The 27,151-nt window shown below is 38.8% G+C and overlaps 1 protein-coding gene across 5 annotated transcripts in view; it reads right to left on the reverse strand.

Moving 5' to 3' along the window:
• The window catches only part of CCNY (cyclin Y), a 128,095-nt gene that overhangs the window by 16,578 nt on the left and 84,366 nt on the right, over positions 1–27,151 (reverse strand). For all 5 annotated transcript variants that reach the window (XR_009957554.1, XM_062568887.1, XM_062568888.1 and 2 more), the window contains 4 exons: positions 17,270–17,370; positions 13,743–13,778; positions 9,937–9,994; positions 9,718–9,837 (listed from right to left, as the gene is read on the reverse strand). Coding sequence is in view for 4 of the 5 variants with exons in the window: in XM_062568887.1 (XP_062424871.1) it covers positions 9,718–9,837; positions 9,937–9,994; positions 13,743–13,778; positions 17,270–17,370 (315 nt within the window). In the remaining variant the exon portion in view is untranslated. The remainder of the gene's footprint in view (positions 1–9,717; positions 9,838–9,936; positions 9,995–13,742; positions 13,779–17,269; positions 17,371–27,151) is intronic.

Here is a 27,151-nt window from a genome sequence, read left to right on the forward strand (position 1 = left end):
AATAATTATTTAGGCTACATATCTAATTAAGAGGAGTGTAAACTTGCTACTATCTTCCCATTTGCAAATGCTTGAGAAATCAGCTTTCAAAATGAGACAGAAATTTGAAAAGGCCACCTGCATTACCATGACATTTGAGCATCTTCCAAAAGCATGTTGAGGGATACGACTAATCACTCTTAGGTCCTTAGTGATAGCTTGGGCCTAACTCCAGCATCACTGCATGCTGGACTGAAGATGAAGATGATAAATTTCCTCACCAGGAGAAAAGCGCTTACTGTGTTTTCATGTTCCTCTCCTGAAAATGCCTTAGGATAGGGCATTTTGTTTTGTTCACTTGCTTTGACCTAATATAGTTTTGGGTTTTAAGTCTATGTATTCAAGTAAGAGAAGACAGATAAAGAATAAGACTTGTCCTTGAAGCAAGGCTTCATAGACTTTGTCGTGGTCCACAGATACTGTGAAAATTCACTGTAACCTAGGACCTGCCTCCCAAAGACATTTCTATGTTGCCACGTTAGTTTAGTTCTTCAACTTTCAGTCATGCCCACTCAGCTGCACACATGATCTACCTTTTAGCTCTCTCCAGCTGTAGTTTGGAGAAGACCAGATGAATCTGCAGACAAGGAAATTTAGGCAGCAGAAAAGCTGGTACATACTTGAGCTCTGCCCCACTGAATGGCTTCAGCCCTTTGGCTGAGAATTTGAGCCTGAACTGGAGCATCTACGTAAGTAGAGTACCTTCATAAAAACAGTACACACATAGGCAAGAGAGCTCTGTCTTCTCTACAAATGTGAGAAAATTTATTGTGCCTGAGAATGGAGTTGTTGATCACTGTTTTTATCTGGGTGCATTTCAATGTAACTAGGTCCTGGCCACTGGAACAGCCTGAGGACTAAGATTTTGACCTTCATGGCACATTAAAGAATAAAAAGGAAAGACTAAGTCTGCCACGCTTGCAATAGCCTGCAAGAAAAGGGGGATGCTTCTAGCTGCTTCAAAAATGTGCTGAATCAGTACAAAATTTGGAGAAGGGCCACGTGGCCTTCAGCCTGTTTGAAGGGGAAGGCTGGTGGGTGGTTCGTCGCTACACTACTCATCCTAAACAAACTCGTGGCTGGTGGGAGAGCACCACCTGCTCTTGCTGGCAGAAGCAAGCGAGTCTTCCCACACACACAGGCAGACACACTCTACCTCACAAAAACACTGCAAATGTTGACCTGGTAATGGAAACTGTGACATATGTAAATGCCATTTGTATTCTCCTTAGTTATGCAACTAAGTCTCTACATACAGAAGAGTGTCTTAAACACAGTTTCTGAAATATTTATTAAATATGGGTCTTGATTCAAGCAGACATGGGAGTACGTACTATGCACTTCGATATATTCAGGTGTTGTTATGAATTTCCCTGGCTTAGTTTTCAAAAGCAAAATATCATCTACATTTTCTTTAGAACTAGCTGGTCTAAAGTCAAGTAACAAAGCTGAATTTTAAAAGGTCACTTGGGAAAAGAGTATTATAACTTATATCTCAGAACACAAAGAAATACACCTGTATCTCAAAAAGTAGGAAAAAAAGGAAAAAAAAGAAATAATGCCATCGTTTTAAAAAGTCTAAAAACTTCATCTTCTCTTGATTATTTCAGTATGTATTCTGTTACAGAATCAGAACTAATAAAATATAAAAAGAGTTCCTAATATCTGCAATAGAGAAATTAAAATAAATGCCATGATTTGCCTCCACCCACTTTTAACAGTTGGATCCATGCTTGGGAATGGAACAAAGCTTAAAACAAATTAAAACTGTCATACTAATGTTACTTTATTTTTCTGTTTAATTCAGTGCCTCTTCTGAAAGTAAGTTTTTTGGGCAATCCCCCAGAATACTTATACCTAATAAATATTCAAGAACTGAATTTCAGAAAGAGAACAGGTTTATTCTGACTGAATTCAAAACCTATTTCTCCTCAAATATGTTGACAGCTTCCAAGAGCCATCTTTAAGACTCTTAATTATATTATCATCCCTATAATTCTATGCTTTATGATTTTTATAGAATTCTATTTAAATATCATCTATATCAAATCTATCTAAATAAAAGATTGAGATTATTGATGTGAAATGAGCAGGAACTCAAAGTGGCTTCAGTCAAGTAGCATATAATTCTACTTTCTCGTCAGCCTGAAAAGAACAAGTATAACTCACAGTTGATACCAACAACACTACAGTCTTCAAAATTCACTTGTTATGTACTTCAATTCCTAACTGAAATGAAAATGCAGTTCTGCTGTGGAAAAATAATGGACATCAGTCCACCGATACATTTCCATTTAAAATCTCAATACCTCAGAGCTTGATGACTCCAATACTAGTCTCTACCATGTTTGGGAAGGAACCACAAGATTTTGTGTGAGTGAGAGCCTAAGAAGAGTTCATGAATGACATCTGAACCTCACTGGAGACATTTTAAAATATTGTGCATGTTTCAGAAGATGTGTTGCATAAGTTAAGATTTCAGAATATCAATATTTAATTTTTCTTTTCCATCTGTTCCCATAACCTCACATCAAGATTTTGCAGTGACTTACCTTCATACTTGGAATATTAGCAAATTATTATTTAATCACAAGTGAAATCAAACAGACGATTTGGCTGTGTTAAGAATTCATCTATCTGAATTAGAAAGAATTTAATTTTATTAATTGAATAAAATCACCACTCCGCAGGTATAGATAATCCCAAATTGACTTGAAGTCTGAAAAAGTTCATTAGCTCAGGTATACACCACAGGAATGTAGTTGAATGGCTTCCAAAACCACTTCAGATCCAACAGAGCTGCAGAACTGATTTGGTTCAGCATGTACCTTGAGCTAGTAAGTTTGCCAGACCTGAAATGACTCCATGCTGAGCTACTCTGGGTTCCTCTGATCTTAGTTCTCAGGTCTGGGACTTGTAATTGCATGGTGGAGAAGCATTCAGCCATACATTATCACCACTAGCCCCAGAGGGCTTATTTATTCTGATAACTGTTATGTGCCACATAACTGAACTGTAATGTGGCACAGGGCTGACCAGATCTGCAACAGCATTCAAGCTCCAGCAGTTCTGCTCCATCAGGGACAATGCTGAGCCAGAAGTAATCCCCATGATTATATGCAGTTGCATCAATCCATCTTGGACTTTTTCATAGTAATCACAATATTCAACGAATATTAAGCAGAATTTCATTTTCTCCATCTTGGAAGACACTATAACATATATGTAATGTAATTTCAAATAGAAAGAAAAGTTAAATACTTTTTTTTTTCCTGATTTTTCTTCCATAAGGAGATATTCCAAATATGAAAATGTCCAATTATTTCATTTCAATGTTTTATGATCCAAAGGAACACTTACATATATCAAAATCTTATGACAAGAATCCTAGAATAGTTTTGTTTCTATTTGTTACTTCATTTTGAAGCTGTTCAACATTAGCCTCCAACAGCTTACTGACACTTCTTACCACACAGGTGTTGCAGTTTAAGTACCTGATATCTCATAAAATTCTTTTTCACATGTCTCCGTAAAGCAATGAACAGGTTTTCTACAGAGGTTGTGAAACCTCAATCTTCAGAGAAATTCAAACTCAGCTGGACAGGGACCTGAGCAATCTGATCTTGCTAATCTTGCTGTGAGCAGAAGACAGGACCATGTCTGGAGGTCCCTTCCAACCAAAATTATTTTATGATCTACCTGCAGTATTGTAGTTTTCTCTGGTGAAACAGGGAGAGATCAGAAGTGCCTACATATTGCCTCAAAGGAGACTGAGCCCTCAGCAGCCTCAGCCCACTAAAGAAATAGGTTATCGCTGAAGAATGTCTCTGGTATTAATAAAACAATTCTGATTTTTGAGGCAGCAGCAAGAGCAAAGCCCAGCAACTGGGACTGTTTAACATCATGGACTTGGGGCGTGATCTTTTCGCATACTGTTTTTATAATGCTTTATATCAAATTCTATCTCTATTTTATGAGCATCACTCCACAGACTTTAAGTAACTCACTCTAGATTTATATTGAGGAGGATAACATGTTTTTGGCATGTTAAATTCCATAACTGAGAGCCCATAAATGAATGTGTACTTGCAACAATCCTACCCTCCCCCCATTTAGCTTCATATGAACTCACCAGATCACCCATATTATCAGTTACAGGAACACAGAATAATAGATGAAGACAGGGTTTCCATCCCAACAAAAAGAAGTAAAGGGAAATACAGCCCTTTCTTTCTGAAAAGAAAACTTTAGCGTGTCACAGTGCCTTGAAAATTGAAAAAAAGAAATTTGTATGGAAAAATTGTAATTGGTAGTGGGTCCCACACAAAGTTTCAGTTGTAATTCAACCACTAAATTGCCATATGCTTCTGTTCTAAGCAATCAGCCAGTTCCCTTCTATCGTTCTCCAGAAATAAATGTGCTTTGCATTTGCTCAGCTGGGCATCCAAAATGTTCCAGAAAGGTCTGGTGCCATCCATTTGGTAGAAAAAGGACATCACAATATCACAGCCCTTGCAAATTTATCCAATTTTTATTTTTTAAGAGCAAATGTTGAAAAAGTATAAGGTATGCACTCACAAAAATCTCAGAGAACACAAACAATTGCAAAGTAGTACTGCAAGTATTTATAGGAAACACTAATGGAACTGAAATTCACCCTTCTCCAGGTTTTCCTCAAATTTACTCCTGTTTTAAGAAAAGAAATCTACAATACATGTAAAATGCACTCAAGCTATTAGGCAACACTGACTTTTCAGTCTAAAAATAGGGTCACCATTCATTGCTTGCACACACAGGAACCCCAAGCGATGCGCTGGCAAACAGGCACTACGTCGTGCTCTTGTACAACACCGACTCAGACAGCCTGGGGGCTGAATTCTGGCCAGTGCTCCTGGGAAGCCCAGCTATCTCCACGGCGAACAGCAACAGCCCTGGCCCCAGCCCTTCCCCAGGCTGGAGCGGGGGCTGCACCCGTGCTACCCACCAGAAAGCCAGGCACTACTAAGGAGGGACCAGGGTAGAAGAGCTCGTCAGCTCTCTGCTTGGATGTAGGAGGCTACTCAGGCTGGGAAAAGGAAGGGGTAGAACTAGGATTCCTTAGAACACACACGTTTCTGTTAGTCTAACTAATCAATATCTAATACAAAAAATAACCAAAAAGTGACAATAGCCCTGAGAACAGGGAGCAGAACCACAAGCTCTCTGTCCCCGCAAATGCTCGGGCCACAGGCACAAAGCCCTCACTCCTCTCCACACTGCACAGCGAGGTCTTTAGACAAACCTATTTCTTTCCATTAGCTGCACATGAACTTTAGCTGTACTGGACAAGCTGAACAGGACCTCGGCTACGGATCAGGTGCCTCCAGCTCTGTGAAGTGATGCCTAGTTTAAGCGTCTCAGTCAGGCATCCTGCATCACACACCAAGTCGCTAGGTCAACAGCCATCACTTTGTTCTCTTTTGGCATTTATGTACTGCTGTCAGCAGTACTCTCGGAAGAAACATCCACAGATCTAAATACAAACATTAAATCTATGGACTCTGATCTTTTTTTGTTTGTTTTTGCTTTTTTAATTTTCCTTAAACCAATACCAGATATTTAATACTTTAATTAAAACATGCAAAAAAAAAAAGCCATTAAAGATATTTTATCAGCACTTAAAAGTCAAAATATTCCAGTGAAAGGAAATCAATTAAAGGATATTCCTGAAAAGGAAATCCAGGTTTTCTCCTTTCTCCTTTCCTCCAAACACACAGAAGGCAAAATTCTCCTTAAAAATCTGTGATTTTCTCTCTACAGTTCCACAGGATTCTCTCTCTAGCTACTTGCTCGACATGAGACTGGAGAATACAGCAAGAACTCAGGAACATCTGGCTGGATTAATTAAATCCATGCTTTCCATCAGGAGAATTTACTCTTACATAATTCAAATTTCCAATCTTCTCAGTCTCAGTATGAACTTTGTAACATGTTTCAAAACATGCTCATCTAAATTTTACAGAAATAATTCAACTCATGGATTGTACACACCAATGTATCTAGTCAGAATCTATAACGTATTTTTCTACACAAAATTTATCCTCTCTGAAACTATGAAACTCTTATGGCCACCAAAACATATTAGGTGCCCTAGACTTGGCCTACTTGCCCAAAGCTCAGTAAGTCAAGATGAGGCAAAGCAGAAAAAAAAACCAAGCCAAAAACATGTAATTCTGATCTAATGCAAGCACAGTAATGTTTTCGTACTGGTGTGTATTACACTGATATTCACAGTTAATAGAGTAACAATTGAGTAACATAAATAGAACTTGCCAGTATAAGGCAGTTACATGTAACACAGAAGATGAGGAGATGGAGACAAGACTGATAAGAAAAGAGATTTCTCAGTTTTAGCAACTACTAGTTGGGAAGAAATACATATGCATTATTCTTCTCACAAAGTCAGGTCCCAAATAGAATATAGTTCAGTTATTCTCTAGGAGAAAAAATATTACTTATATTGTTTAATCTGCAACACAATTCTTACAACTAATATTATTTTAAGGTATTATTTTATAAATAAATAATGTGAATTAGTATTTAATTGTTTCAGTCTGAGTTGAATTTTTTACCTATCACTATGGGAAATTTCTCGGCAGCTCTGGAGGCTGTGTGAAAATTAAATTTTTTGTTTAATTATAAATTGGTTTTGCTGTAATAGTGGGGACTTTAATTGGAATATTTTAATTAACTGCTTGAAGCAACACAATGCTGGCTTTTTTGCCAAAGTCTACCTTATCTAACAGTCTGGAGTTCCACATTTGTCCAGTTCCTGTACTGATCCTACAAACTACTATATTACTAATTGTAACTGCTGCTTCTATCTTGCTAATAGCATGCAAGAGAAGAGAAGAGAAGAGAAGAGAAGAGAAGAGAAGAGAAGAGAAGAGAAGAGAAGAGAAGAGAAGAGAAGAGAAGAGAAAAACTCATTAGGTGCATTCAGCTATACTTCTTATTCCGCGGAAATAATCTGAGTTGCCTGGGCAGTAATAAAAAGGGGTGGTTAGGACTGTTCAAAATAATTAGAGTGAAAGAAAAATAATAATTGTAGTATCTAGTTCAAAATGTATTGTGATCTGCTTCTCCATGAATATACTTCCTGCATTCTGGCAACCCTCCTAGGGGAATAAGTGGCAGACAAGGGTATCAGATTGCTCTCCGACGTATGACCAGACCACAGTGAAATATAAGCTTCTGCAGTAAATGCTGCTCCCTTCCTCTCCAGTGAGGAGATCCAAATCGAAAGCACTTGGAGGCTTCATAAACAGCAGTATCAACTGCAGTAAAATTGAGGGGGGCGATGTGGGGGCAGAAAGGAGTTGATTCCTTTTAACAGATTAATTTTCACGTTTGAACATTTCAGAAACATTACCATCTGTCTCTGGGGCCCCTCCTTGTGACACTAACAAGAAAGATGAAAGAAATGGGATCCAGGAGTATAGAGGAAAAAGAGACCAAAACCAGCAGAATTTCATGCCTCTAAAATTCAGCTTACCCCAAAAAATCTGAAGTTTTCTGAAGAGAATCACAGAATCACAGAATAGTTCAGGTTGGAAGGGACCTCTGGAGATCATCTAGTCCAACCCCCCTGCTCAAGTAGGGTCACCTAGAGCACATTGCCCAGGACCCCATCCAGACAGCTTTTGAATATCTCCAAGGAAGGAGACTCCATAACCTCTCTGGGCAACCTGTTGTGCTCAGTCACCCTCACAGGAAAGAAGCTTTTCCTCATGTTGAGACAGAACTTCCTGCATTTCACCTTGTGCCTGCAGCCTCTCCTCCTACTGCTGGGCACCACTGAAAAGAGTCTGGCCCTATCCTCTTTATACCCTCCCCTCAGGTTTTTATACTGGTTGATAAGATCCCTCCTCAGTCCTCTCTTCTGCAGGCTGAAGAAAGGGTCATGCACCCTCACCAGAACAGCATTACAGCAACGTTGAACTCCTGCAAATAATCCATCTGCATACATCTGAATGGCTTTTTTGAGAACCAGACTGCAGAACAGTCATTTACCCCTTTGTCACAGTGTCGAGTATAAAGGTCAAGCCATTTAAGGTTTCAAACACTAAAAACTATGAAAACTGCCTCTGTAGTATAACAAATGAGTTTAAAACATTTATACTTAATTGCAGATCACACTAAAAAGTTTCTCGTATTAGGAAAACCACATGAGAACCACAAGAGGCAAAGCGGTAAATTCAAATGAAATATAAGGAAATACATGACAAAGTTAACAACATCTGTGGGCAAGAACTTTCCATGCAGTTTAATAACAGGAAGATACTGTTATACAATATAAACCCTGTTTCTTTCTACTAAAGAGTGCCCTTATTGATTAAACAATCTAAGATCAAACAACAGACACCTACAGAGTTTCCATCGCATTTGATGATAAATTAATTAAATTATACAAGAACATACTGATTCACACAACATATCTTGCCTCCAGCAAAAAAAACATTATAAAGAAAAAAGAATAAGGACAAGTACTTAGTGCAATTATGTAAAACAGAGAGACAAAATGTCATTTCAGAAAACAAGTAACATTAAGTAACTAGGTAGATGGATACTTCAATAAGCAGGGGTGGAGCACTGCAGGGTGTTTCTTGCCCCATTTCTCTCATATTCCTGTTCTGTACTGGCCAGAATAATTCATTTTGACTGGCTCTGAAGCAGAAAGCCTGCCAACTAATCTCTCTTCCTTGTTTTTTAAGATTAACAGAGGAAATGAATAGGTCTAGGCTTCAAAATTCACCTCCAATTTCCCTTTTTTCGTTTTAAAGTGCATAATAAAGCTGCTATGAAAACGTTTGCTCTAGTGGTAAAAAAAATAATAATAAAAAAAGAAAAAATAACAACAATGACAAAACTCACCCATCTTGCTCTCTTAAAATTCCTGAGTTAAGAACATGGCCAAAATTGTGCCTGAAACCTGAACTGGCTTGTCCAAGTTGGCAAGATAAAAAATTCAGGAAAATTCAGGAATTCTCAGCTGGTAGAGATCACTTTAGCTCCATTAATCCACATTGCTATGATGATCCACACCAGCTGAAAATCTGAACACTCTTTTGTGTTATGCTATTTTTAAGTGGCTAAACTGCAGCCTTGAGTGCAATTGTTCAGTCCGATGACATGGTCCTGAAAGATAAGTACAGTGCAAGTAAAAAACAGCAGTCACCAACATGTTCCAGTCACTCACCGAATCCTTTTTGTGTCCATCCATTCTTATTAGTGCTATTAAATTACCTACAGCTGTCCCCGAGTGTCTGCTGGGAGCTACAATGAAACACAGTAAACCTGACAAAAGTGGAAGCATTTCTGCTTTTAACATTCCCTTATGCTCGGACCGCTTATGCCACCTGTGTTTTCTATTAGTCACCCTGGTGGCCTGTAATGTTATCACTCTGAAGGCAAGAGGTAATCCATAGCTTTTCCGTCATACGTTATCCAATATCTTCTTTGTTCACTTACTCTCTGAAGAAAATGAACTGTAATATTTTTTCCCATCAAGAAATTTCCTTGTCTCTATGGTGAGGAAAAAAGTCCTTGGCAACACCTAGAGCTATTCAATCATACACAACTAAGCTTCGAGAACAAAACTGGGTCTGTTGGAGAGTCGCTGCCATCTGAGACACTCACCAGGGTGACAATGGCACATTCAGCAGTCAGTTGAGCAGCACTGAACAACGTCCGAACAAAGCGGTAAATCTGTTTCTGCTCCGGGTCATGCTTGTCATAATCTGGTGGCACTTCGGTTTTCTAAGGAAGAAATATATCCAAAAAGGTGACTGAAACAAAACAAGCAGGCAGACAGAAAGCCACTTTGCATGGAAGGGAATTAGAGATGGAGGAACTTACCGAAAGGGGATGAAGGTTTTCATCAAAAATATCTAAGAGCATTCTTCCGTCTGTGTCCCTGCAAAGTAATAAAAGCAATGTAATATCATTATCTGAACACAACAGTCTGCAACCTTCACAAAAAGTATATTGTTAATACTCAAATATTTATGTGTGGAATGCTTAGAATCACTGCAGAAATGCAATCTTGGAAGTATTGTGCCATAAAGCTCACCTTTAACATGAAATTCATATTACAGAGTATACTATAATTTGCAGCTTTTGATGCCCAAGAGGCATAGCTTTTGCTCTTTCAACTCTGAGGCCTTTAACTACCTAACAGGCACTACTATCATCTTCTAATACGATAAAATCACCTCATCTTACACTCCTTTTCTTAACTTCATCATGTTAATCCTTGCAATCTCCTAACTAATTCCTCCTCCTCCTCTATCCTCCTCTATCTACTCTACAAAAGTTTACAAAAATGCAACACTACTTTTACAGTTGTCCTTTAGTTAGTACACAGATACTTCACTTCTTATTTCTTTAGGAAAGCCTTATCCCTGCTAATGATTTCTGAAAGCAGTAAGGAGCATACACAAATTCAGACAAAGTAATACTCCTTTTCATAGGTTTTATTTGCTATTTCTCTCAGATTATCATTGCTTCAGGTCAGCAGGAAAGTTGGTGCAACTTTGCAAACATAACATCCAGTAGGCAATTTAACGATTCTGCTGTATGCAGTTTTGACAGGAATATTAACGATCATGAAAGCAAGTGGTCTAACAGTACCAGTCAGAACTAGACACTTTCTGATTACAATCCCATCTTTATTTATTGCATCCCCACAACTGCAGACATAGAGAGTCCATTGAGAGTTAAGAAAGAGACCACAGAATATATTTTCCATCCTTCCTCAACAGCAAGTGTCCCACAGAGCATGCAGACTTGAGTTTTATTGGGAATTCATGACTACAAAATGCACCTTTTTGGTGGTTAAGACTTAAATCTGAACAGCTGAAGGTGATTTTTTTTCCTGTTTTAAAGCCTACTTAAAAAGAAGTGAGCACCTAAATTAAAATCAACAGGCAGATTTAAATAATTACTTCACAATATCCTGACATTCCTCATTAGCAAGGATTTTAGGTCAGACTCTTGTTCTTTTACATAGAAAGGCCAGTATCTTCCTCAGAGGTAGTCTCACTGAAATCATTGATGTGTTACAGCAACTTGTGGCCCTTCACAATAAAAAGAGAGAAAAAAATCCCATTTTATTTCTTCATGCTGTAGTAGCTGCATACATTGCACTTTCGCTTGTCCTTAAAAAATTTGTAACATCAAAAATGAGTTGATAGGCTTTTGTCTTCCTCATTAAAATAAGTTCATATTGTTATCTTTTAAAATGAATCATCTACTAATTATCTAGGCATTTTTTGTAGCTTGTGGATTTTTTGTTTTGTTTTAGTCTGCTTGTTTTTTAGCAAGTTTGCTAGTACTTGCGTGTGCCTTCAAAAACAAGATAGGTGTAGTCTTTTATCACTTACTGAACACCTACGCACAGTAAAAGCTGCAAAAAGTCAACCAATGAAACAATGGTAGGAGGCACTGGGGAAAATTAGGAATAGCTAGAACGTTAAAAACAAGTAAAATATAAAAAAATGAAGGAATATTCTAATTTGCATAACTTTTCTCTGAAGACTTACATGTGGGATTGATAATCGTTTGGAATATTATAAAGCAATTTAGTTTTAAGTGAAGCATGCAGGAGAAAAAAAAAACAAGTAAGATGCTTTCTGAAAAGAATTTGTCTCTAGCGAAGCAGGTGCTTGACTCATTTTCCACCAAACATCAAACTTGAGAGTATATATGGGTTACACTGGTTTCTCGTTCTCCATCCCCCATAAAACACTAGCATCCACCACATATGTCAACAGTTTTCTTTTTGTCTGTACCAGCAGGAAGCAGAACATATGTTTTACTCTTGCCGTTCCTGCAGCAAGTACAACCAAATGCTGTTATCGCATTGTCTCTCTACTCCCAAATCAGAGACAACTGATACAGAAGAGTTATTTCACATCCTTCATTTCACAGCCTTTAATTAGTGTCCACGGGTGCAGGAGCGCGTGGCTGCTGAGACCATCTGGGCAGAGTGCAGCAGAGAGTGTGTTTACAACACATCTCACACCCACAGGCAGCTTCAGCAAGCACTTCTGCCTGAAAAAAATCACCTTACCACCCAAAAAGTGAAAGAAACCAGCTCTCCCAAGGTAATGCACTTGTTTTCAAGTCACTGACATAGTACCCTTCATTTTATAAATTCTTAGCCCCTCTGTGCTCTAGCTGCAAGTCACATTTGCATCAAATTCTGTGGGAAGATGAATGGGTACATTTTACTACGAGCAGAAATCATGGCAATCCAGATTAACTGTGCCTGGCTTCCCTTGGATTTAGATGTCTTCTCAATCAGCTCTGAGCTCTTACCAAGGTATCTCATTCATATGGAGTCCCTACGTGACCCCATTTTACAGAGCCCTTTACTCACTCAGCTGGGATGATACTTGTTAGAGAACTTAAGAATACCTTCTTTCCACAATGTGATTAGATTTTAGAATGTAGTTATCTCTGAGATATTATTCAGTCAAATGTAGTTAAAACTGACTAGTTAGACAAACTAATCCAGAAATGATGAGAGGGAAGTGAAAGAGGGAACCACAGATGGATAAACAAGCAATGATCAATAATCCCTCATTTTCTAGAAAATGAGACAAAGAAGTTATCAAAAAGATTCACTCCAACTTTTGCTTTACACACTGCCATGTTTCAGTCCAAGGCCCACTAAAGTCTTTAAAAGTCTTCTATGAGCTGTCAGTCAGGATCAGACCTTACGCGTTTTGGCCTTTGTGCACTAGTTAAAGTCAGCCTTGTTTCAAGAAGTGCAATGGGTTCCAGTGACCTGAAACATGGTCCCAAATGACGTACCAGCTTAACTTTAAACTTATGAGTAATTCCTTTTGTTCTAGTTGTACTTCTTACAGTCCAGAAGAAAAAACATGCAAGTGGTTTGTTAGATCGAGATCTAAAGCAAGTTTCCTGAAAAGACACATTGAAAAGCCATGGACACAAAAGTCACTTAAAGTGTATATACAAATCTGTTCTTCAAAACTTCTGAAATATTACCTTATGAGAACATGGAATTAAAGAAACAAAAAGTCCGTTCAACCATACCAAAGTTAATTCATGTACAAAATTACGTTTCAGGGGTCTTATTTCTGTCCAATTTTCATCAGCTTGACTGAGCAGTCATGAATAAAATATACTACACCAGATTAGATAAGCAAGGACCTGCTCTGTTTATGAGGCATCTTGAATTACATTTATTGACAATGTCACTCTTACTGTATAATTAATGGATTTTATTTCAAAGTAAATAAACAGTCACTGATGATTGATTTACGCAGGTAACTTTATAAAGAGGTAAACAAAAAGTATATCTGAAGGACACTATTCAGATTTCTCTAAATGTAATTGCAATATATATTTAATGTAGAAGTGCCCAGAACCCATAAAACAAAACACTGAACCATCACAGTTTTTCAGTGTTGAAATATACTTCTAGATTTTTCTTATAAATAATCCCCTAATTTTTTATTCTTGAAAGCAAAATAGTATATGGAAAAGAATCTATGTTCCCCATTTCTAACATAGAAAAACAACTACACAACAAACATTGTGAAAGAAACAGAACACAGATTTTAAGTTTTGGCGGGGAGGTTGGTTGTTTCAATTAAAGATATCTTCAGTACAAGACTTCATTATTCACATACCTGTTTTTGATGTGGTAATATATTGCAAGAGCTACACTGTAAAGAAAAATACAGAGTTAATGTCTCAGGACTGTCAAATGTTACATTAACATCCAAATGTAAAACCTAGCTCAATGTTTGACAAAAAGTATGCTCAATAGCTTATTTTCTTCTGTTCAGTATTAGATGCCAGGAGAAATACTGCAGAATAGCCAATTTAAGAATATTTGTTCAACACCCTAGTCACTAGTAATGAAGTACCTTGCAAAACAGTCACATTCCTTATACTAAGTTACACATTCCTTCCATTTAATGCTCTGCTCCATTAAAATCAACAGCAAAATGCATACCGGCCTCCAAGTTTGAAGATAAGTGGCATCAGAGGCCTTGGACACTCTCCAAGGCTGTTAGTAAGAGCTTCTGTGAGACTCCTGCAAGAACTATCAGCCCATTACTTACTCTATTTGTAAATCAGTAGTTTTCATAACACTGGAAGGATCAAAATATTGTATATTTTGCTAAAACTATAAGCACCACAGCTTACGATTTTATATTTAAATCTATTAACTTTTGGTTGCCTTTGTATGTAGTTATTCACATAAGAGAGTCAAATACCAGGAGCCTACATTTTTATGACATCAGCTTATTTTAGGCTGGGAAAGAAGACTCCCTGAAAAACATATTGCATCATGCATTTCCCTTGTTCTCAACCACACATCCAAGTCCCCGTGCTTCTATTCCACTAATGATGAAAAACATCCTTATATTTACAGAAAGGGAATTCTTTTCATTGCATATACAGCTAACTAAGTACATTTGGGACTGGAGAAAATAAAGACATAGCTTTTCATGGTGATTCTCCAATTTCCAGCTTACGACTCCCAAAACTGCAAGATAAAGCAGAATCATCACCCTCACTACTTATTCTAACAGCCTAAAACCAGCCGAAACTAAGAAGGACTGAAGAGGGAGAAGGAAGTTTGCTGATCCTATTTGTTACCAGTTTATTCCGTCAGTGATTCATCTGAGATGCTAGTCCTACGCTGATGCAAATTCCCTCTCTCTGCTTTTTTCCCTCCCATAAAAGGCCCTTTAGAAGAGTCAACAGATAGCCCTATAATTTTCTTTCAGAACTTTTACCTGAAAACTGACATTCTCTATGTTAGGAAACACAGTATGTTGGAGCTCCCTGCTAGCAGAATTGTAAATGATTTTAAGCAATACTTCTTAAATATCTATAGAGCAGAAAACATTTTTTTCTCAATTGAAAGTAAATATATTTTATTAACCTTGTATTGGCACTATAGCTTTTAGCTTGCTGCATTAAAAGTTTTTAGACCACATTTGCTTTTTAAATCAAATTTTTCTGCAGATATACATTCAAGAAATTAAAAGATACTGTGTACCACTGACATTTAAAGGACACTGTCCTCACTAAACACAAAAAGTAGATTTGCAAATAAATTTCATTTGACTGAAAAGTTACTCAGAAAATGCATTTGTCCTAAAATTTTATTTTAAATGATGCCCCCAGAACACACTTGCAGCTCTAGTTCACTTTATGAGAGCAATATATGGATACATGTGCACAGCTCTGTTTGGTGTCCATATGGTTGCTCTTGTAGCAAAATGTCAAATTAAGTTGAGGAAAACATTTACCATTTCAAAATCTGTATCAGAACCTGAAGGTTTTTCAGAATTTTAACAGATTAACTCAGATCCAAGTTTTATTCTGCTTTTCATATGCTTATTCAGCTAGCATTCAGGTACGTGTGATGATGGCCAGGGAAGTATCTTACATAGCTTTCCATCACCCTGCCACCCCACCAATTCTAAAGTTCTCTAGGAGACACACTGTCATTTTAAACAGAGCAGTGCATGATTCAGAAGAAATAAATGAGCCAGCCAAAATGCATCTTTCATAGACCTGCATATGTGCAGCAGTCATTTATCTGTAGTGACAGCCAGGATGGAGGCAAGAAATGAAGCTGTATTACAAAATCCTGCTACTTCCACACCTGTTAGATGTGCAGCCAGATGAGAGAGAAGAGGAGGAAGAAGGACCTCACCCTCATGTGCCAGAGTCGTTTCTCCCCCTACCTAACCTGCTTTTCCAACCCTTTGACCCCTCACAGCTTCCAGGCTTCCCTGTGCCAGCAATCTGGCCCCAGCTCTCCCCTGCCAGGCCAAACGCAGGCTTTCCAAATCTGACCTGCACTCTCCCCTCCCTGCAGCTCAGCCCCAGTGCCCATGCCACGGCTCCCCCAGATCCAGCACCTTGTCCTAAACCCGCAGTTCTCTTCCTGCCTCCCCTTCCACCGTGCTGCTGCTGCCCACAGGGGCCTGCTGAAAGAATCTCCATCACTGCTGCAGCCAGCTGAACCCACTTCTTTCCACTAACAGTTCCTAGCTAAAGGGCTGAACTTACTAAAATTTGCCTGAAAAGAACTTGAAAGCAGAGAAGAGATTTCAAAAAAAAAAAGGGGGGGGGACTTTTTTTGTGTTTTTCTGAGTTATTTTTAAGTTATTAAATTCAACAAACTTGAGGAAATGCAAGATGTATTTCAGGCAAAAATAGCTTCAGAGGAATTAGGTATCAGTGGAATTAGGTATCGGTTTGGTAGCAAATCCATTCTCCACTTCCCCCTTCTTTCCTTAAATGGAAAAATTAAAAGTGTTTTAATGACCACCAACAGTACAAACTCCTTTGGATATACTAGTATATATATATAAACATATTTATCGCTCATGTAAATACCTCTGTAGCATAGACACTGACTTAACAAACATTTACATTTGAGTACACCAAGATAACAATCCCACAAACAACTGAAAATACACCACAAACTGTGGCAAATAAACAGCTTAAATTACCTGGGCATTTTTTTCCTCATTTTTTCCCTTAGTATACAAAATGTACAGAATTGTATACTATAAACATCAATTTAATTCCTCTCTAAACATGAAAAGGCACAAGCAATACCTGAAATGAACATCTGAGGCATCATCTGACGATGCACACCACATTCAAGCTGCTGTGCAATCAACTGTGCAACAGTGCCCCTGTACTCAATCAGGAAATGGATCTGAATGAAAGCAAGGAATTTTCATTCCAAACAGAAAACCGAAAGAAAAGCTTAGCAAAAAGCACTTTCTCATTCTCAGGAAAGAGCTCTTAGATTTCAAGAGATTTCATATGATCAAAAATTCTGGATAAACAAGTATCTGAACTTTTGAGGACTTAACTGAAGCAAGCACCCAGCTAAAGGTGGCAGCACAAGGACTTCAGTTGCTAGAATCTGAGTACCTAAATTGACACCTTCTTGTGAGATGTGCAGTGCTGGGAGTTTGAATCTTCAAGAAACTAAAAATCAGAATAATGCCCTTTTCTTGTCCTATTAATTGCTTCTGGAGCATAACTGGGTTAAAAATAATCTACTGCTTCAAAGACTAAAACCTGTGATGCTTGCTTAGTAGTGGCTCAGAACTATGTCTACATATTCAGCATATAATGTACATTTAAGCCTCCCCAAAATTATAAAACCCACCATTTGATGGTATACTTGAGGTTCGGTTGACTGACTGTGCTGTCATCCAGGAAAATAGTGGAGCAGGAACTGTACTTCCTTCTCAACTGCCCAGGAGGATGCTATGAAAAACATGCAAAAGAACAATGGCAATTATGTAACACCAACACATTCTTGAGAGGAGATGTAAGAATTTAGAAACAACAAATTTCTCTGTCCCTTACAATGACGCACACAGTAATGTGATCATGCTTTGAGGCAGTTTAGAAAGTTCAGAAATAATTACCAGTCCAAAAGTCAAAACATCCCTGCCTGAGCCTTAGCTAATGCGTTCTTCAGGTCCCAATCTCCCCTCCTCCTCTGCCCCCCAAAACATCATGTAAAATCCCTGTGCAGAATTATCTCTTTATTTAAATGAAGTATACACATTTGGAAAAAGAAAGATCAACAAGACCTATGTTCCTGTCTTCATTCCAATATAGTAAGCGGGAAAGTCAATAAGACACTAGGTTAAAAATGAAGATTGGTTTAGAAACATGTGAATCAGACAGTGCTGGGAGGAAAGAGAATTAAAAAAAAACTATGGAGAAATGACATCTTCAGAGCAAAACTACTAAAATCTTTAAAAAATAACAGGGAAAATCTAGAAAAAAAATTCAATTAAAAATAGATTGCTAAATCAAAGAAGAAAATTGATCAAAGTATTAAAAGAAAGCAGATACACAAATAAGAAAAGAAATAGTAGCATATCTCTTAATTGAAAAGAAATGCTGTAGATTTTGATCCTATTTCTACACTACTGTAGGGAAAAACTGGAAAGCTCAGACACAAAATGAAGTTTGACAACACTGATAGATAAAGATAAATAGATCAGATTCATTCAACATAAACATAAGTGAAAACAGAAACCAAGTCAGTAGCAATTCCACAATGAGATTTAATTTTCTCATGGAAACAATACTTACATTCGATACAAGTCAATAAATCAGAGCTACACAACTTATTTCTGAATCTGCCACGTTGTAGTCCTTGCCAGGGTTTTCAGCTTACATCACACTCTGTCAGGGTCACAACCTCTCACACTTCGTAAGACAGGTGGTATCTCATGCCTCAATTTCTGGTCCTAAGAACCTGGCACTAAGGGGTACCTCTCTTGGTTTGAACAATGATGGCAAGTGTAAATCTGCTATATTGGGTATAAACATACACATCTGCCACATGAATAATTAATCTATTAGGAGATTAACATTCTCAGCTTTCTGGCATCCAACTGCAGCCATATGCTATGCCAGGTAACGGATTTCCTGCCTTTTCAAACCACTGCGAAACACACTCTTGTTTCGCATTCCAGCTAGAAGACATTGAAAGCCATATAGTCTACTCAATAGGCATTTCTGAACTTCCATGAAATGCTACATGTCGAACCTTCTCCATTCCTGTGGAGGATGGAAAAAGTTACTCAGTACACAGCACTGTCCTAGGCACACAAACCTCCACTGTATCCCTTTCAGTGGAACAAAATTATGCAGGAGCTTAATGCCTTCACATTTCAAATCTAACATGTCTGACAGCAAAAATTCAGTTTAGACAAGTCAGGGAGTCTCGACCATAGAAAATCAGAAGAGCTGAGAGGGAGTTAGAGAGCCTTTAAAGAAAATAGCCAAACTCTCTAGCATTAATTGGATTCTCAGGTTCTGTCTCACCATTATGGGTGATAAGGGGGAAAGAAAGGAGTGGCATAGCTCCTTTTATAAATCTTCATATGGAAATGTGCGCTACAGTACAAGATGTGGAGCCTTGATAATCACTGCTATTAAAAATCACAAACTAAAAGCACATCATTGATATGAAGTACTTGTGCATACTCTAACTTGCACTAGCAGTATTTTGTATCCAAGCTAAGATTCAGTAATTTCTTATATCTTAACTTCAACAAGACTTCTGACTTCTCACACAAAATTCTCAAAGGGCAAAGCAAAGAAAACATGGTAGGTAAAAATTACTTATAGTAAACAACCTCTTGTTCTAGATTCCAAATCAATTTTCTACTGTTTTGTGACTTCCTTTGGTGGAGAGAATTTGTACTTCTTTACTCCACAAGTAGTTATTATTTTTCTCATTTCAACCAAGTAAGTTCCTCAAGAAAGGCTACAAAGAAAACATAATACCTGTTTTGTGGAACTTCTTTACAGGAAAAGATGTACAATGGAAAAAATTGCTTTATAACTTGTTAAGCTTTTACATGATCTACGAAACAAACTGTCTCTGCAGCTCTTAAAAACAGCAGTTTTGCCCTCATGCACAGCTAGCACTAAGGAAAAATCATGGGTATATTTGTTCCCCAGCTTCCCACGGAACCTCCAACTTTCCAAAGCTTTTTTTTGGTTTGATCTTAGGATGTCTGAACAGTATGTCTTGCTTGAATCCTGTATCTTATCTGAAATAGACTGGCTTAGTTTACCTGATCTTTGACTTTTCCTATCAAAAGAGCAGGCTCTTAGGACTGGTTTTACACATCTACTATTAGAAGAATCACAACAAATTCCTAACTTGTTCACACTGAGGATACACACACACACACACACACACAAAGACTTCTCCTGGGCTTCATTTTAAAATCATTCAGAAATTAAACCTAAATTTGCTGGGAATGGGAAAGCTTTTTGTTCTTGCTGTTGTTGTTAAAATAGTCATTCCAGGGTGTTTTTGGGTAGAAACGTGTAATGGACAGGTGACTATCGACCCATGCTTACACTCAAAATCGATCAGATTTGGCACAAGCCAGCTCTGTCCTGGAAGCGATTTAGCAACATTAGGACGGCACTCTGCTTCGATTCGCAGCAAGATTTAACTTGGGCACACCACTTCCCTAACCAAGCAATACAGCTTTTATACCAGAGCTGGCTCTAAGCCAGGTACCTTGGAGTTTGGGGAAAAGGAATTTTTCAGTGTTCCTTTGCCCTTGTTGATTGAAAGATAATTTGCAGTTTGTTTCTTAAGTAATAACAGTACTGTCTCTTTTTCCATTAAACCAGGTGTAAGTTATTGCAGGATTTTAAAAGGTACTATTAACCAGTTTTCCCTCATGGAAAAATTGAGGCCTGCTTGCACCCATTTGTGGAGACTTGCCCATTAGCTTCAAGGCAGTAAAGCCTGGCCAAAATGCTAAAAGGCAAAACTGGCAAATAAAAGTTTATGTGAAGCCAGATAACAGCAACAAGTAGAAGTACCAAGACTGCTTCTGACTTGGAAAAAAGAGAGGCTCCTATCTTAAAGATTTCTGATGCTTCAGGACATGATTTACTTCTGACAACACTTCTCACAGAGCTAACATGATTTTACAAGTCTTCAAAGTGCTTGATTCCAAAATCAAGCAAATTATACAACAGAATTTGATGCACAGACTGCAAAACTCTACATTTGTTTTCATCTTACATAACTGGAGACTGCAGCACAATTGTATTCATTTAGTGGCTAAAGAAAAGAGGTTTTAGTTGAACAAATCTCTAAGAAACCACACCATTGTATTGCTTTCTCTGACAACATCTACAATAAAAACAATCCCCTTTGACCACTCTTAAGTAATATCCATTCTACCTAACTACTCTGACGTGCTTCAACCTTGTTCTCCGTTACAAGTCTCACTGATGTTTTCATAATGTTCAAAACTGATGACTCAGCCTAGATCTTGCAGTTTTTTGACGTCTCAGTGAACATTGCTTGGCCTTACTGATACAAACTATAAGGAACTATGTCAGAGTACCACTGAGCTCTAAGGGAGCTTGGTAACAACTGGAAAGCTCTTCTGCAGCAAACACAGGCCCTACTTAATTACTAATACAGAGCATCCTTCTTTACAAACCTGAAAAGATTATATATTTCTTCAAACACTAGAAGTAGCTCAAAGGCTTAAATTTACAATGCATGTTATTGCTAGTGTTGGGCAATTTGACCAAAGGGGCTTTACTAGTCTCCAACACAGCAAGTGTTAGAGTAAACCTTTTTAAGGAATTCTCCATTCTGTCATTCCCCTTAAGTGTTACTTTTAACATTTGTTTTCTTGTTCTGCAAGTTTGCCATTCCATATCGCTCAGTGCTATGAGATTGGCTGAGGCAGTAAAGGTCTTTTCAGTGGATAGGAAAAGAAACAGTGGGTTTACAAATAACAGGAAAACCATTTCAAACAGTAAGTTCAGGTAAGGCATTGAAGAGAACCTGTTGATTCTCATGCACTGGAAGCCTGTAAAGCATATTAAAGAGCATCTGTTAGGAATGACATAGGTCTAGAGAATCTGCCAGATGGACCAGATGGCCTATAAAGGGCCCTCCACACTGATCTACTGGAAAACTCAGTTGGCTAGAGCATGGTGCTGCTAATGCCAAGGTCGTGGGTTCAATCCCCCTATCGGCTACGCTGAAGGTTGGACTAGATGATCTCCAGAGGTCCCTTCCAACCTTACCATTCTATGATCTATGATTTACCTAAAAGAGCAATGAACAAATTAAGCATTCTCTAGGGAAAATGCTGCAAAAGCACCTGAGCAGCCTCTACCCATCTTGCAGTTTATCTTGTTCTTCTCTTTGAGTATGGAATGTTAATTAAGGCATCTTAAGGAATTTGGACAGCAGTTATAAAATTCTACAATAACCAGCCTCAGGCATTCCACCTAACAAAAATGTTTCACATTTTATGTTGTGCTTTGCATTCTTCCCAGATTAAAGTACTTCTCATACTATGCTCCCATTTCAATGTGTACCATATTTACTCCTAAAATCAGCTGAAAGCACTTGATTACCAGTCATCTGCCTAGCAGTTCATAGAATCATAGTATCAGTAAGGTTGGAAGGGACCTCTGGAGATCATCTAGTCCAACCTCCCTGCTCAGCAGGGTCACCTAGAGCATGTTAGACAGGGTTGTATCCAGATGGGCCTTGAAGATCTCCAGAGAAGGAGACTCCACAACCTCTCTGGGCAACCTGGTCCAGTGCTCCGTCCCTCTCACAGTGAAGAAATTCCCCCTCACGGTCAGGCGGAACTTCCTGTGCTTCAATTTCTGCCCATTGCCTCTTGTCCTGTCACACAGGACAACTGAAAAGAGTTTGTCCCTGTCCCCTTGACACCCTCTCTTCAGGTACTTGTACACATTGAGGCTTCTCTTCCCAGGCTGAAGAGGCCCAGCTCTCGCAGTCGTTCCTCATAGGGCAGATGCTCCAGCCCTCTGATCATCTTTGTAGCCCTACGCTGGACTCTCTCCAGTAGCTCCATGTCTCTCTTGTACTGGGGAGCCCGGAACTGGACACAGTACTTGAGATGAGGCCTCATCAGGACTGAGTAGAGGGGCAGGATCACCTCCCTCAACCTGCTGGCAACACTCTTCCCAATGCAGCCCAGGATGGCATTGGCCTTCTTGGCCACAAGGGCACATTGCTGGCTCATGGTCAATCTGTCATCCACAAGCACTCCCAGTTCTACATAAGGCAAGCAGAGCGGCCTCTTTATCCACTCTGACAGGAAAATATGGAGTCAACACAGGAGCAAACATATCATTTCAAGAATGCAAAAAAAGCTCACCGAAACTGCTTGTGCCACGCAACGTACACTGAAAGGCTCCTCCATTCTCCGCAGGTCCCCATCAGCCGGGGACCCACCACGTAAATCACTGCAGGATCACGCACAGGCACCCAGCTCCTGATATGAATGATGCCCAGGAACTTTGCCCCAGGAAACCCAACAAACTTGGGTCTACATACAAAAATAAATGTATCTACTTGGAATGATAAAAATGATATAAAGTCTGCTGGAATTTGAACATAGATTCCTGGGAATCTAGATGGTGAAAGCCATTTCCAGATCCCAAAGCAAGATGTTGTTGAAAGGCAGCTGCTGTTCCGAAGTCCAAGTTAATTTAAATTTCAAAATCCACGAAATGCTGAAGAGAAACATTATACCCCTCTCCACAGAATTTACCTTCTTTCAGAAATATTCCAGTATGCAAAAATTACCCTTTATTTTTCCTAGATACTACTGTTACTAAACATAAAATAGATTTTAAAAGCATACACTGTCAAAGGAAAAGAGGAAAGTTCTTTAGCAAATGAAGAATTTTCATCTTTTCTGGAGGGGAAGAGACCTAGTAAATCTTGACAGAAAGAAGTAACTTCTCCCTCCCCTGTGCTGCTCATTTCCCCTGCAAAAAAAGATCACCTGTTTCAGAAAACTAGCTACTGCAACCACTAGCAGAAACTGCCTTCTTTCTCCACCATCCCCCCACTGGAAACGTAAAATACAAAACATGCCTTCCTGTTTGCTTTCCTTACACAGGCAGAGATACTGATGCAACCTCTCCTCACTGCAAAAGGAAGCAACTCTATCTCAGCCTGCATCTTTACCTCCCTTAGCAGTTTGACTAAGCAGATTAAAAGCAAAGACAAATGCACGCTTGAAGAAGCATCAAAGCCGTAACTAAAAAAGTAACTGTCAATTCAACAGCAAAGAAGCAATCGAGTAGAAATTAAAATAGGCTGGAAGAAAGCAAAAAGGCCAGATACACCATAACTCAGTATCTCCCGTTTTCGCGCAGCTGCTTACTTCCAACCCCCTCCAAAGATGAGCACTGCTGTCACGCAGGGGATCCAGCACCATCCCAAGCCCATCATCCCCGTAGGAAGATTGAGACTCTCACACCCCCACTTCTGTTCTTTCTCCCCTTCCTTCCCCACCCAAAACAAGCGCAGCTACTGGATTCTTATATCTCACCCACTGACAAGGTAAATCTTGAAAGGTAAAGGTAAAAACAAAGTAAAACTCTGCAACTCTCAGCCTTAGAAATATGTAATAAGTCAAAGCAAGACTCCGCTACCTGTACTTGGGGATGAAAGGAAGCTATTCGGCAAAAGAAAATACTCTGCAAACAAGAGCAAGCTCTAAAGGAAAAGAACAGTGACACAATGATAATGTGAAAGTGCATTTTTAAATGGGAAACATAACAGGAAAATACAAGCAAATTTAACTATTTGATATAAATTCCTTTAGGCTTTCAGAAAATTATTCCAGAAACTATCACAAACTGGCACCTATGATCAAAAAAGAGCCAATTTTAATTCATTGTTTAAATTAGATTATTTCACAGGCGATCTTTTGAAAATGCAGTGTGTAAATTACTATCAGGCTTTACACAGAATTAGACAAGCTATTAAAAAAGAGAAAGCACAACATTTCTTGCTACTTCTCTTGCTGACCACCTTGATTGTTTGGGAGATGTTCAACTCTGTCTGAATTAGCAGCAAGATACAGTCCAAAAGGATAAAAATATTTATTGCTAGTCTTCTGGTTATTTGTAAAGGAGAATAAGTATATACAGACTTATAAAAGAAAAAAAAATGACCAGACAGAAAAAACAAAAAAGAGAAGTCTGTTGCATTACAGTGAGTTCTTGTTAAAGGAGGACAAAACAATGCTCCAAAATTCATGTCCTCTTGTTTTCTCCAGAGCAGATGTGGGGACTCAGTATTTTAAATCAGTAAGGAAGCAAATGCACTACCATAGGTCCTATGAGAAATACACTTCTCCACATACACCAAAAAAAACGGTGAAAAAGAACTGATTAACCAACAGAGCATACTGTAAATTTCCTTAACACCTAAAAGCTACCAACCATTTGTCATACACATCTGTTAAATCTTTAACTAGTTCCTCAGTTTTCTTTGAGATCGAGACGATATTGCGAAGGTCCCCTGTAGTCTAAAAATCTAAGCATAGCTCCAAGTTATGCACAAGGCCACAGCAACCACTTCAAAAATGATCACCAGTTTGTGCGTCAACTTCAGAAGTCTACATATTTAGGAGGTGCTGAATGAATACTCACAGGTGTGCTGAAGTCAACTACATCGCTAAAAACATCTTATTAAGAACTTAATTTCACAGGCCACATTTGAAAATACGGCTGAAAAACTTGAAAAACCTATAATGTCATCCATAAAGTCATGGCAAGGACTTCAGCTTCATATGGTTTTTGAACTTTAGAATTTAGAAGAGGTATTTTACAAGCATAAGGAAGGCAAATTTAAGGTAAGAGTAACCTAAAGCAAGGAATGATTACATCACTGCAATTTTAGCCAATGTTTTGAATGACACTTAAAAAAAAAAAAAAAAAAAGGAAAGAAAGAAAGAAAGAAAAAAGAAAATAGGAACAAGTGTATTACTTAGGGTATAAAAAGGATAAACTGCAACAGCCAGCTCCCAGCAATACAACTCCCCACTGAAATGACCATCCTCCCCTCTTCTTTAAGAGCTCCGAAAAGGTGAGAGCTCAGCCCAGGCTTCTGATGGGACCACGCGGATACGCTCCGCCTTGCAGCGCTTCCCTGCCTGCAGCATGGCCAAGGAGGATTTTATTCCAAGGCTTGCAATAACGTGCTCACAGCACAATTTGCGGTAGTTATTTTTGTTCGATTTGCCAGAGGAACCCATTCTTGGTCTGTGTAACGCAAAATATGTCTTTTACATGACTTGAAAAGATTGGGGCAACATGAGAATTTCCTCTGTGATAGCTGGATCGTCACAGAAACTCAGTTAATGCCTAGCTTTTCAGTGTCTGAATATTTGTTTTTTCGCTTTGAACCCTACAAGTTTCAGGCTAAAAAGCCTGCTGGGAGTTACTGAGCATACATACTGAGTTTACAGGAATGCAGCGCATTAGCTTTACAAGAATGTTATAACAATACAAGTGCAATGCAAACTACTGTCACATGCACTAGCAACAAGGGCAACGTTTTACAGGGGAAGAGAAGGTGGAAGCACAGAGAATATTTGCTGACCTGGTACAGTCAGTTCCCAGGATTTTATGTTGTACAATATTTCATGACTTTCTCAAAATCTTAATTCCTGTCAAGCTGTGAAAATCTCAGCTTGCTTTTGAAGCTAAGCTGTGGCTTCAGAAACTCCCTAAATCAGCACAAACCAGGTCTGCCAACAAATGAAGCAGTCCTGCCTTCTCACCCCCCTCGGCTGCTCGTTTCTGCCGAGTCTGTCTGGGGCAAGTGTTTGGGCAGCTCCGGGTAAACTGGATTGGGGCATGGCTCCCGGTAGATCTACCATAGCTAAAAGCTGAAGTGGATCTGTTCCCAAATGTGATTCACGCCAGTGCTTGCACCCGCACAACGGGAGGGCAGGAGACAGGAGAGGCTCTAAACGGCGGATGCTTCTTTCAGCAGCTGCTCCGGATTAAAAATGATTCACGAAACTATAGCTGATTGCTCTAGAGAGCGAGAAGCTTGGGAACTTCTCCCCACTTCACCCTAAAGGCAAATATCCTTTGGGAGACAATTAATTCTTTCCCAATTTTATTGGGGCCTGACTCCAGGTTTTTTTAGCACAAGGCTTAAAATACTGGGACTCACACTGGTTCCAAATACTTTGGTGATACAAACAATACCAACAGCGGCAGAGAGCCTGATCCAACAACCAAAGCAGGCAACGGGACATTCGCTCTCAGCTTCACTGCCAATTCTATGCAAACAGAAAAGAACTGAACAGACAAATGGCCAGAGTACATAAACATATTAAAAATCTGACTCTGTACTCAGCAAGAACCATACATCAAATACACATTTACACTGCATCAATACTGGTCAGGTTCTTCAGAACCTTTTGTGTAAATATGAAATGCTATAGACAGATGCTGTACCAAAAATAAACTTGCATGCAAATGCAACTCAAAGTTTTGAGAATTTCTGTAATAATTTTGAAAATCATACTAATGTGTGCAGCTCTTTGTCCCAGGTAGCAGTTACCCACATACAGTGGTTGTAAGCATGATACTATCATCAATAGATTCAGTCCACTAGCTCACATAGTAGAGATCTATAATTTTGGATCCTGATGCAAAACAGACATCTGAAGCA

This window comes from Rhea pennata, chromosome 2, assembly GCF_028389875.1.
Source record: "Rhea pennata isolate bPtePen1 chromosome 2, bPtePen1.pri, whole genome shotgun sequence".
NCBI lineage: Eukaryota > Metazoa > Chordata > Aves > Rheiformes > Rheidae > Rhea > Rhea pennata.